This window comes from Ursus arctos, unplaced genomic scaffold, assembly GCF_023065955.2.
Source record: "Ursus arctos isolate Adak ecotype North America unplaced genomic scaffold, UrsArc2.0 scaffold_14, whole genome shotgun sequence".
Classification (NCBI taxonomy): domain Eukaryota; kingdom Metazoa; phylum Chordata; class Mammalia; order Carnivora; family Ursidae; genus Ursus; species Ursus arctos.
In genome coordinates this window covers 32,831,466-32,844,692 of record NW_026622808.1, presented here as the reverse complement: position 1 = coordinate 32,844,692, position 13,227 = coordinate 32,831,466, and the positions used below count along the sequence as shown (strand labels likewise).

General features: G+C 51.4%; 1 protein-coding gene across 6 annotated transcripts in view; it reads right to left on the bottom strand.

Annotated features, from left to right (window-relative positions):
• Nucleotides 1-290: 290 nt before the first annotated feature.
• DAG1 (dystroglycan 1) overlaps nt 291-13,227 on the bottom strand; it is a 67,275-nt gene continuing 54,338 nt past the window's right edge. For all 6 annotated transcript variants that reach the window (XM_057311698.1, XM_026500848.4, XM_026500844.4 and 3 more), the window contains one exon: nt 291-5,116. In XM_057311698.1, coding sequence (XP_057167681.1) covers nt 2,714-5,116 — 2,403 coding nt within the window. In that variant the 3' untranslated portion in view covers nt 291-2,713. The remainder of the gene's footprint in view (nt 5,117-13,227) is intronic.

Sequence of the window (13,227 nt, the reverse complement as noted above, 5' to 3'; positions counted from 1 at the left end):
CAGATGAGGAGACTGAAGCTCCCGATTTCTCCGCGGCTCAGGCAGAAGAGCGGCTAAGGAGAGCTGTGTTGTCGGCAGGGCTTCGGAAGCACACACCCACCCCTCTCGGGGGCACAAAAATGGTAAGGCATGGAGCCTATCAGGTCAGTGGCGCAAAGGCCACCTCCAAGTCCTCTGAATGGGCCTGGCTGGGTCCCGTCTTCCCTGTCATGCAGACACCAGACCCGAACCCCATTCATACCCTAGAACATTGCAGGGGCCGGGGAAATAGATGCTTGGAGGCAATGGCATTGTAATAAAGACACTGCTTTTATTTAGTTTGATATGTTTCTATACAGAATGCAGAAAACACATCTTAAAATCATATAGAAGGAAATAAAAACATGTCAGTGGTTGGTGAACAGCTGAATATGAGATTGGTTCTGTCTCACAGAGTCCACCGGCCATCGCCAGCCCGGCGCTCAGGGGACGAGGCTGCCTGCAAGGGCATTGTTGCTGTTGTTATTCTGTTCACTGCCCCATCGCCTCCAGTTGCTATGGCAACAGGCCATTCCGGGCCAGCCACGTCTCTGCATGGCAGTGCCTGATGGTGGGGTTGCTAGGGGCAACGGAGCTGTTTGGAAGGCCTTTCAAAGCCCTCACCTGGAACACTGGGAATTGTTTCTTTTTTGACGAGGTCATCAAAAATACTCTCACCGGGTCAGACCCCACTTGTGCTCCTGACTCGGGGGCAATGGGGAAGCTCTGGCTTGGATCAGGGCTGGGAGGCACGAGACCCAGTCACCAGAGGTCCACTGAGCCCTCATCCACAGGCTCCCCCCCCCCCAACAGGGGCCCTGCTCATTGGAGTACCCCACCAAGGGCTGGGCAGGGGAGAGAGGCTGGGCCCTGTGGGGAAAGGCAGAAGGAGAACGCCCTCCTGAGAAGGGCAGGCTGGAGACCCCCTCCTCTCTGACCAGCCCCCCCACCCCGAGGCAGCACACGCAAATCCTCTGCAAAACAGTCGATATGGCTTAGAAGTGGCTGCTCAGTGTGCAAAGGGAGCCTGGGTCCACCCACCAGCCCTCGATCGCAGAAGGGATACATTATTGCAAAAGGCATTCCTCCCTAAAAGGTACCCAAAATAACTCCTAGACATCACGAAAAGTCATGCTCAAAATGGTTTCTTCCAAAGGAGGAGAATCAAAGCAGAGTGGGCACCCCTGAGTCACGGGACAGAGATGCAGATGGACGGACGGACGTTCTGCTAAAAAAGGCAAAAGAAGCCCAGTGTAATTTGAGAATTTAAACCGTTATGAAAAGAAGGGGGAAAAAAAAATCAAAATGAGCAAAGCCGTCAGTTCCATGGAATCAACACTAAGAGCTCGTACAAACTGCTGTAAGCATCACCATTTTTAATCTTTTTTTTTTAATAAAACAATTTGAGGCTGTATAAAAACTTTAGTAAAAAATTAGCTTTGAGAGCCCACAGATTTTTACTATGAACTATTGCTGGCACTCCTCACCCGCCACCAGACCTTTCCCAGCCCAAGGCCCGGGACTGCAGTGCCAGAGAAGAGGGGTGGGGTGGGTCAGGGCAGGGCTGTGGACTGTTGGGACAAAGCGGCCAAGGTCAAGTGAGGAAAGAGCATCACATGACATAAAAATATTGCATCTTCACCAAAATGTCCCCCACTGAGTGTTTCAAAAACCATGATATTCCTTTCAGGAGGGGAAAAAAAACACACAGAAGAAGGTAAAAGAAAGTATGTTGATGTGGTCGAGTCCCTCGACCTCCCCAGCCACCCCACGAGCAGCCGGCCCACCCTGGAGCACCTAGGTTGGGGGCCACGGCCACCACTGCCTCTTGGAGTCCCTTTTCCATGGAAATGAAGACCCCTTGGTGGTGGGCCACTAGCGTGCATGGGGGGGGGGTGGATGTCCACGGCCAAGAGGCCCCTCGAGCTTCCGGCCCCTGGCAAGAGCGGGAGAGCAAGCCCAGCACCAGGACCCCGGCCCCAGGGCCACAGCCGGGAGGCCCCCAGTCAGGCTCTGCACTATCAGAGCCACCAAGTTTACATAGTGTGAAAAAATAGGATTCCTTTGATAAAAAATACTGTCCCTTGGTCTTCTCTTAAGTTTGAAACACCCTGGGAGCTTATTTTTAGCAAAGCAATTTCCCATACCCACCAAAAATTATACATACAAGTTTAGGTAAACAGCAGATTAAATGTAAAAACTTAACCTTAACTTCTGAAAGTCCTTTGAATTTAATCTTTAGCTACTGTTTTCCATGTTACATCCTGCAGCTAGACACACGTGAATAGAAAAAACAGTACAGTTAGTGTTAAAGGCAAAACGCAGAGCGCCGGGAGGCCGCCCAGCACCGCCTGCGAGTTCATTCACGGCTCCTCGCTCCCTCCGTCTACCTCTACTCCAAACAGCGCTTTCAGAGCCAGCCATCAAAACCGCAGCAAAGAATTTTCTATGAACAAACAAAAAGCTGTTAGGCAAAAAATAAAAGTAAAAATGTCCCCAAAGTCTCTCCAGCTGCTTTGGGGTTTTGGAGGACCAGAGAGGGCGGGCTCGGCCGGGCCTCGCGCGGGTCAGTGTGTGCTAGGTCAGGTGTCGGCTCCCAGTGGGCGATGGTCTGCAGGCCACCGGTCTCCACAGACAACACCGTGTTGTCTCCAGGGCCCTGCCCTACCCCTGCCTCCACCCAGGCGCTTGTGGGTTAAGGGGGCACGTAGGGAGGGGGCGACCGGTACGGGGTCATGTTCTTGGGACGGGAGCCCTTGCCCTCCATGGGGGCCGTGAAGGGTGGGGGGGGCTGGTAGGGAGGCGCGTTGGGATCCTCATCCCGCAGGGGCGTGTACTCTCCCACGGTGTCCTGGTTCAGAGGAGTGGTCTCGGGCACGCTCTGGTTGGGGTACTCAGGAGGGGGGAGAGGGGCTTTCTCCTCCTGCAGGATAAGTGGCATGCTGGAGGAGGGTGGGGGCTTGGAGTCATCCAGCTCGTCTGCAAAGATGATAGGCACCCCCTTCTTGATGAAGGTGGCCTGGTCCTCGAGCGTGAGCTTGCCCTTCCGCTTCTTGCGGTAGCAGATCATGGCAATGATGCCGGCGATGAGCAGGATGGCCGCGACCACCACGGCCGGGATGACCGTGTGCAGGTAAACGTCATCCTCGCTGCTCTTCTCGGGGTCCCTGTCCGGCACGTCCGTGGGTGGCGCCTCCGAGGGCACCCTCCTGGGCGGTGCCGCAGGGATAAACTGCAGATGCCGGCAGCTGCCCGAGCCTGTCACGGCGATGCTCGTGGCCTTGAAGTCAGGCTCCAAGGCGTTGGAGAAGGCGGCCCGAGGCTTCCCGTCATCCTCCGCGATCCTCCGGCTCAGGCCCACGATCTGCTCCTTGGGGCAGGGTTCCAGGGGCAGTGTGTTGTTAGTCCACTCCACCACGATGGAGCCCCGGGTGATATTCTGCAGGGTGATGGTGCTGCAGTTGCGGTCCCCGAAGGCAAAGGCCAGCTTCTTCACCAGGGCGATCTTCCTGTGGATGTCATTCACCACGGGGGCGGGGTCACCCACAAACTTGGCCTTGAACCGTGCGGGAGCCCTGTCCCCTTGAGGGCGCTTGTGGACGTGGATCTCGAAGGCATCCACAGCGGACAGGCCCCCCTTGTCCGTGGCGTGCATGAAGTACTCGTGCTTGCCCACGTGGCTGCTGTCGGGCAGGCCATACATGAGCTGGCTGTTGCTGTTGAACTGCACCCACGACTTCTCACCTACCAGCTGCTGCTCGCGAAGCTTCAGGGTCAGCTTCAGCTTATCAGTGGTGGTGTCCTCGTTGTCATAGAAGGTGTCCGACGGGATCTTCACCTCGAAGTAGGTGCCCACCCAGGCATCCACCCTGTCAATGTGGTTCTTCAGCTCTGGCCGCTGGTTGGGTTCTCCTCCACGGGGAACCCCACTTGTGGTGGTGCGGATGCGAGTAGGCGGGGAGGCGGTTTCCAGTCTGGTGATGGGAGCTTTGGTGGTGACCCGCGGCACCGGTCGGGGTGTCCGTGGCTTTTTGGTCGGCCTTCGAGTTGTGGTGGTGGAGGAGTCAGTAGAAGGCGTGGCTGGTTTTGGTGTGGATACGCGTGGCTTCTTGGTGGTAGTCGTGGGAGGGGTGGCGACGGCCGTGGGCTCCACGTAGCCAGGAATGGTCATTGTTGGGCGGATCTGGCCAGGAACTGTGGTGCCGGCTTCTGACACCCGAGTGGGCTGGATGGGGCCTAGGGTCGGGGTCTGAATAATGGCACCTCGAGTCCGAATGGTGACCGTGGGCTTTCCAGGAACAGGATCTCTGACTGGAGGAGCCATGGTCTCTGTTGGAGGAGCAATGGCTGGAGACGTGGGGGTAGGCACGATCCTGGATGGTGGCTCCTGGATGGCCGTGGTTGGAGGCCCAATGGCAGTGACAGGTGTGGGGGTGGCATGGATCTGCCTCCGGATGCGTTTGGGGAGAGGGGGCTTCTTGTTGGCGATATGCCAACCCACCACAGGGTAGCCAAGCTGGGCGGACATAGTGCCCTCCCTGGCGGGGGCCTCCACACCACGGATATCAGGCACATTGTTCTGGTTCAGGGAGCAGCCCAGCTTCCAAGAGAGCAGGGCCCCGTTCTCTACCACCTTTTTCGCATTGCCTGGGCCAGCCATGAAGGCTGACATGTCAAACAGCCTATTGTTCACCACGGGCACCAGCTTCATGTTGGGAAGCTCCACTTCGGAGAAGCTCTGCATCCTGTGCAGGAGCTCAATCCTCTGCTTTGGGGTCATCTTGGTGAGGTCAGCGTCCAGAATGACCGTCAGGACAGTCACAGGCTCGTCGGCAGCACAGGCAGAGGACAGCACCTCAGCAGGGTCTGGGGACGCCGCCCGCACAGACTGCAGCTCGCTGTGGTCCTCAGGGTAGACCTCGATAGAGAACACGCTGGAGGTCTGGGGGACGTGGCTCCCGTTGGCCCCCAGCCGCGTGGCACTCACTGAAATGTAATGCACGCCCTTATCGGTGTCCAGAGGGAGGCCCTCCAGGGTGTGGCTCTGCGGGTCCCAGTGCAGCCAGGACGGCAAGGCCTCTTTCCCCGCGGCTGACACCTGAAAGAGACACCAGTGTGAGTTCAGTGGTACTGTCGATGCATAAGCTGACAGTGATCACAACAGTTCCTCCCCGGCCTAGCCTGAACCGTGCGACAGGCTGAAGGTGTAACACAGAATGTCTGTTGGGGGAACCAACTCCTCTCCTGGAGCTCTCATTCACCTGTCATGAAAGACTGGGGCTGTCAGACAGGCTAGCGTGGAAGGCAAATGACTGCCCAAGGCCACACTACGGGGAGACGGCAGCAGTGGCACTCAAACACATATCTCGTCCCAGAGAACTGATGCCATGGAGCTCAAAATGTTGCGGGTTTCCACAACAGAGATATACCCTGCCACCTGCTCGCCCACTTGGCCTGCGGAGTCGGGCCCAAGTGTCTCAACCCTCAGCACTCCTTTCCAACCCTGTCTCAGCCTTCTCCCTGCCCTCTGCAGACATCACAGTTTTGCTGGAGTTGTATGCCCTTTCTGCCCGGAAGTGGAAATGCACATGACCCTGGGTGCAAGGGACAACTCAATGTCCCCAGACGCCTCACTTACAACTACCATGTCAGTGGGACATACATTCAAGTACAGTGGGACACATTTGGGGAGCAAATACAGTTAGCTATATCTAATGTCTTAATTACCCCGGCTTTTCAAACCTCAAGAAAAACTGCCAACACCCAGGGTGGGGAACTGGAAACTACTCTAGAAGAGTGTTCATCAGAGTCCAAGGAGCTCTGGTCTAAGGGAGAGTTCTTTAGTCAACTAAGTTTGGGAAATATACAGAGCCCACCTCTGTCCTTGGGAGAGCTGGGCCCAGAAGCAGGCCTAAGGAGCTTACCCCCATAATCCACCGAACAGCACCTCCCAGGTGCTCCTATTTTAGGGTAGAAGTCCTTTTCCGCAGGGACATAACTGGTAATAATTAAGGTACCCAAAGGAATGCTGCCAGAGAAACTTCTACCATCAACTGACAAGAGGGAAACAAGGCTTGTCTCTTGCCCAGGTCCTATCCATGACTACTCTCACCTCTGGGAAACACCTATTCTTGCCCCCAACACAAGAAAGGTGGCACCCACTCTCCGGTCTAATGAAAGGCACTCTCAGCTCCACGGTCCTGTCCCATCAAGCCCAGAGCCAACACTGGCCAACAAACGGCACGTCTTACTGCCGGCCTCAGCCCAGGGATGGCCCTGCACGGCCACTGCTTGTCAGCAGAGGGACACTAAAATGTTTCTCTGCTCGCAGCAGGAAGGCCAGAGCCATGCCTGCTGGGCTCCCTAGAGGCTCTGGTTCCTCAGGATTCCTCTTGCCAAAAGCCAGGCACCTGTCATTCCATTAATCTCACCAGAGACTAGATACTCCCCTATAAACAGATTCCCCACCTCCAGCAAAACCCACGAGAAGACATCTGACATTATTAGAAGTTACTGTTACTGGAGCTGTCCTTTAGTGACTGCTCTGAGCCACTGAGATCACAGAGGGTCTGTGAAGAGCTTCCTCTGCGACATCACAGCGCCTGAGGTGCTCCACCGTCTACTTAAGGCACCACGAAGAACCCCTCCTGTCAGTCACCATCTACTGCAAACGCCGCCAACATCAGAAATGGTAAAATATCTGTAAACATGGGTGTCTCCAAATTCATGAAAAACACTAAATATATTTTTCCTTTAAAATCTTTTTTAGCTACAAAAATAATACTTATTTCAAATGTTTTGGTTACAAGCCTATGCTTTAAATTTTTTCAGTTCAGTTATGTTAAATATGAAAACTGTCACATCCACATATAAACATGTAAAGCAAAGGCTAAATGCTCTCATTTTGCAAAAAACAGGAAGCAAAGCTGTAAGGGCCAAATGGAGTAGTCATGGAACCATGAAATGTTTTACAACGGTGGGGGATGGCTTGGGGTCCTGAGAGGCGGGCAGTAGGTGAGCCAGGGTGTAGCCAGGTTTCCAGCCACCTAAGTATGTTTCCTCACCGCACTCCATCCCAATGGCCACCACCAGGATGACAGCACACCCAGCAGAGGGAGGGCCTAGAATGGAGAGCTCCAGGTGAAGTCATCCCGTGGGACATTCCTGAGTAGCCAGGCCCTGTGCCCAGCCCTGTGTGTTCCCTCCGCACAGATGAGTAAGTAGTCCCAGTGCTTTTCCAAGTCTCACCAGCTACACAAGGGCACTTTATAACAGAGAACACCGAGAAGGGCCCCGCCTCCTCAAGCTTCCCAGCCTGGCTCAATTCCTATTCTGCTGACCCCAACAGCCACAGCTTTGCTGCCAGACATTTCCTAAGGACTCAGCCCAAGGCGCTCTCTGGCCAAGGCTCCCACACGGCCACCCTCGGAAGACATACACCTACTTTAACTATGCCAAGTAACATTATTACATGTTAATAACATGTAACAGCCTCTCCAGCCTACACTTCTGCCTTTCCTTCTGCAGATCCGGGCTCCTCAGGATTCCGGAGTGTAGGCCATGCCCTGCCCCACAACAGGTGTCTGACCCGGATCTATAAACCTGAAGCAGACAGTCCCCAGGGTCTTGAGGACTCCTCAGACAGGAAGGAAAGGTACCAACCCAAAAGTTCTAACATCCATGCATCTCTGAGCATGCTGGTATTGGGAACGTCAGGCCCAGACAGCAGTTTAAGTGGCAGTGATTCGCTTCAATAAAGGGCCACAGGAAGCAAAACAAATACGAGCTCTACAAGGAACCTAGCCGAGTCCCAAGCAAGCTGGTGTCTCTGCATTTTCAAGGCCATTTGGGGAAAGCCCCTGACCTGGGAAGCCTGAACATGCCTAAGGGGCTGGCAGTGTCCGCAGTCCCTGACGGATTCCACTAACAGTCCCTCCCTCCTGAGGGCGCTCAGCTGAGCGGCTGCTAACTGCAGCACCTGCTCTGCCCCGTCAAAGCGGGAGCCCCTCTGCCCACGGGAACTCCACACACCTTCCCAAGCCTCCAAAACTCCCAGGCTCTAGAATGCTTTTCCTCTCAGGGCCTAAGGGTGAAGCAGGATATGAAAGTTCCTCCGGAAAGAGATGCCCCCTCGACAAGCCAGGACTCATAGTTCCCTGTAACAACAGCAGACGCGACAGGAAGCCCCATCTCCAGGAGTCCTTGGCTGAATCCCGGTTCCAGGCAGGCTGGGGCTTGACCCAACCTCAGCCCCGGTTTCTCATCTGTAAAAAGGGGAAACGATGACCTCCCTGTACAATCACAGGGCCAGGCACAGGCTGCTGGATTCTCTGGGGGTGCTGATTCCCCGCTCACGTCTGGGCTGAGAGGAGCACCCAGTATGCATTGTGAGGCCGCTGCAGCAACAGCTGGACAGCCCACCCCCCAGGCCTCCTTCTGGCCCTGGACCCAGCACACACTGGGGCCCTCTCTCCCTGGTCATCCCCCAAAGCAGAAGCTCAAAGCATCAAAGGGAAGTGGGGAGGCCACAGGAAGGGAAAGCCAGGACTCTACAGGGAAACAAGTCCCTGGGACCTGTCTGCCAGCAGTGGATGAAAACCCTGAGGGGCCTGGGGGAGGAGAGAACTTGCTGCAGGGGCAAACCAAAAACCAGCATTCACCTCTTCGTTCTCAAACAGATGTGCTCTATCCCGGCACATTTGCACATGAGATTCAGACTATCCTTGGGGGTCTCTGGGTCAAATAAAGATTTCTGCCCTAACTGTACCACCCACAACTAACCCTTAATGGCAGGAATGACAGGCAAGAGGCAGGAATCAGAGCTTTGTGTGAAGCGCTCATCAGCACCAGTACGTGTGTTTGAGTGACAGGCTGGTCCAGGTCAGGGGACTCCCCCAGGGTTTCAGATCACTCAGCCCTCCATCACCAAATACCAACACGACCTTGGAATTGGGGGAGGCAAGGCCTGCTGACCTCATAAAGCAGCCACCTTGGAAGGAAGCCTTCAGGCTGTCAGTGGAAACACCTATAGGAGGCAGAAACTGCAGGAAGAAGGCTGATTTAAGATCATAGGCTCTAGCTCACAGGCTCACATAGAGTCAGAAATCTTTCCAATTTCAGCAACCCTCAGAGAAGACATGCTTCTGAGATAGAAGGCAAGCCCACCACTGAAGAAAACAAGATCTCCAACTGCCCCACACCGTTTTAGAAATCTTGGTCCATAAAAGTACATCCAAAAACTAAGAATCAGGGGCGCCTGGGTAGCGCAGTCGTTAAAGCGTCTGCCTTCGGCTCAGGGCGTGATCCCGGTGTTTTGGGATCGAGCCCCACATCGGGCTCCTCCGCTATGAACCTGCTTCTTCCTCTCCCACTCCCCCTGCTGTGTTCCCTCTCTCGCTGGCTGTCTCTGTCAAATAAATAAATAAAATCTTTAAAAACAAAACAAAACAAAATAAGAATCAAAACCACAAAGCTTGGGCAGACCCACATGGAGCTCCAAAGACTACCCACCCGGCAATGCCCACAACGAATCACCATGACCAACGACTGGGGAACTGCCAAGTGTGAAGGTTTGGGTCACTCTTTCGTCTATATTAGCAGAAACTAGTAACTGACTCCCAGTTCAGTTCTGGGGCATTCTCTCCAACTGCCTCACTGCTGCCCTCTCTCTCACACAGTAGAACGTAGTAAACACCGGTTTGATAAAGATATAGCACCTGTTCCAAACACCATGCAACCCAAGCGACATGTCTCACCGCAAATCAGATTCTAAGCCTGGACAGAGAGCAAATGGACAGAGGAGCTTCCAGTACTTAATCCCTCATCAAAAAGCAAGTTTCCAATACCAAAACCAGATAAAGCCACCACCAAAAAAGAGAACCACAGGCCAGTATCTCTGATGAACATGGATGTAAAAATTCTCAACAAAACACTAGCCAACTGAATCCAACAATACATTAAAAAAAATCGTTCACCAGGATCAAGTGGGATTTGTTCCTGGGATGCAAAGGTGGTTCAATATTAGCAAATTAATCAATGTGATATGTCACATCAGTAAGAGAGAGGATAAAAATCATATGATCACTTCAACAGATGCAAAAAGCATTCGACAAAGTACAACATACATTCATGATAAAAACCTCAACAAAGTTGGTCTACAGAGAACATACCTCAACACAATAAAGGCCGTATATGAAAAATCCACAGCTAACATCATACTCAATGGGGAAAAACTGAGTTTGGCCCCAAAGGTCCGGAACAAGACAAAGATGTCATTCTCACCACTTTCATTTAACACAGTACTGGAAGTCATAGCCACAGCAATTAGACAACAAAAAGGAAATAAAAGGCATCCAAACTGGTAAGGAAGAAGTAAAATTTTCACTACTGCAGATGACATGATACTATATATAGAAAAGACTCCACCAAAAAACTACTAGAACTGATAAGTGAATTCAGTAAAGTTGCCGGATACAAAACCAATGTACAGACATCTGTTGCATTCCTATATGCTAATAATGAAGCAGCAGAAAGAGAAATTAAGACAACAATCCCACTTACAACTCTACCAAAAATAATAAAATATCTAGGAATAAACTCAATCAAAGAGGTGAAAGACCTGTACTCTGAAAACTATAAAACACTGATGAGGCACCTGGATGGCTCAGTCAGTTAAGCGTCTGCCTTCGGCTCAGGTCATGATTCCAGGGTCCTGGGATCGAGCCCCACATCGGGCTCCCTGCTCAGTGGGAAACCTGCTTCTCCGTCTCCCACTCCCCCTGCTTGTGTTCCCTCTCTCACTGTCTCTCTCTCCCTCTCTCTGTCAAATAAATAAATAAATAAATAAATAAATCTTTATAAATAAATAAATGAAAAAAAAGAAACACTGATGAAAGAAACTAAGATAACAAAAAGAAATGGAAAGACAGTCCATGCTCATGGATTGGAAGAATAAATATGGTTAAAATGTCTATACTACCAAAAAGAATCTACAGATTTAATGCAATCCCTATCAAAATACCAACTGCATTTTTCACAGAATTAGAACAAACAATCCTAAAATCTGTATGGAACCACATAAGACCCTGAATAGCCAAAGCAACCTTGAAAAAGAAAAACAAAATTGGAGGTATCACAATTCCAGTCTTTAAGTTATATTACAAAGCTGTAGTAATCAAAATAGTATGGTACTGGCACAAAAAAAGAGACATACAGATCAATGGAACAGAAAACCCAGAAATAAACCCACAGTTATATAGTCAGTTAATCTTCAACACAGAAAGAAAGAATATCCAATGGAAAAAAGACAGTCTCTTCAACAAATGGTGTTAGGAAAACTGGTCAGCTACATGCAAAAGAATGAAATTAGACCACTTTCTTACACATACACAAAAATACACTCAAAATGGATTAAAGGCCTAAATGTGAGACCTGAAACCATAAAAACCCTAGAAGAGAGCACAGGCAGTACTTTATGACATTGGCCATAGCTACATTTTTCTAGATAGATCTCCCGAGGCAAAGGGAAAAAAAGCAAAAATAAACTATTGGGACTACAATCAAAATGAAAAGTTTCTACACAGTGAAGGAAACAATAAAATGAAAAAGCAACCTACTGAATGGGAGAAGATATTTGCAAATGACATATCCATTCAAGGGTTAGTATCCAAAATACATAAAAAACTTATACAACACAACACCCAAAACACAAAGAATCCAATTAAAAATTAGGAGAGGGACAAGCAGACTCCACACTGAGTATGGAGTCTGACACAGGGCTCGATCCCATGACCCTGCAGTCATGACCTGAGTCCAAATCAAGAGTCAGCCACTTAACTAACTGAGCCACCTAGGTGCCCCTCAGTGGTCCATTTCAAAGTGGCACAGACTGCTGCCCTGGGATACCCCACCGCTTAGGCCTCTAGCAGCCTTCCCTGGCAAAGTCCCTGCCATCCCTCAGACCTGGTTACTGACTCCTGACCTTTCGGTTCCCCACTCCTCAGCCAAGTTGCAAGCTGGCCCAACCTGGAGCCATCTATGGCTGAGTACCATACGCAACACCCTAGAGGCACTGACACATGAGGTAATCAAGGCATCCTCTGCGCAGGCCTACTATGTGCTCTCCTCTGCCTAGGGAGAGAGGAAATTGTCCCTCTGATGGAGTCTGAGCCTCCAGTCCAGTTTCAGAGCCCCCATGGTGCAGACTCACATCCGGGTGATCCTATATCTGGGCCCTGGACTATGACAATGACACAAATCTACTCTGTGGCCAAGCTCAGCTTCTGTAAATGACACACACGGACAGTCACATGACTAGGCTGCAGGGAGATGGCACAGGTCAACCGGAAGAGCCTCTGGTTTGAGATCAAAGAGCTGAAACTCCGTCCCCACATAAGATGAGGAACCATGGTGGAAGTGGGTACAAGAGGCCTTTGCTTTGCTGAGTAAAGCAGAGCCATACCCACGAGAGACGAGCTTTGGTAGACATGCAAGCCTCAAACCAGCACACGGCTCTTGCCACAAAGCCCAAGGCCACAGGATCACATTCTGAACACAACTCGTCCAGTCCAGCCAGTGCCCTTCAGGTCTGAGTTAGGAATCATTTTACCTGATGTTAACTGTTCTCATCTAAAAACAAAAATTAATCTTTTTTCCCCCGAAAGGGACAGCTTAGCATAGTTACAGCCATTAATAAAAATCCTCAGAATTAGTCAGTCCCCCAATTCCAAAGTCATCTATTTTTACTTTTGTCATGCTCCTTCAGCCCTTGTCCATAAATTTTTCTTTTTTAAATACAGAAGTCAAGTCTACACCTCAGTAAGTATTTGAGTTGATGTGTCTAGGCAAATGTCATTCTTACAACCCACCCTCAAAGATGCCTTCCCTCGCCAACCCGCATTTCCCGGTGTGCTGTGTTCACAAGGGGTCCATTCAGAGCCAGGGAACACCCACTCGAGGCAGGAAGAAACTGCAGTTCATCTCATGCAGGCGGGGTTGCCACAAAGCTCTCAAGCATCCAAAGAAACGGTCCTTTCATGAGTTCCCCTTCCTGGCCAAAAAGAGTATCCATTGTTCTCAGGGGAACAATTGGGGGCCCACGCCAGCAGCTGAGAGCACAGTCCCAGGAAGGGCTGCTCCCAGTCTGCCGACATCTTGGGCTGAGGGTAAGTCCACATTGTATCCAGGCTAGGAGGATAAGGGGAAGTGGGA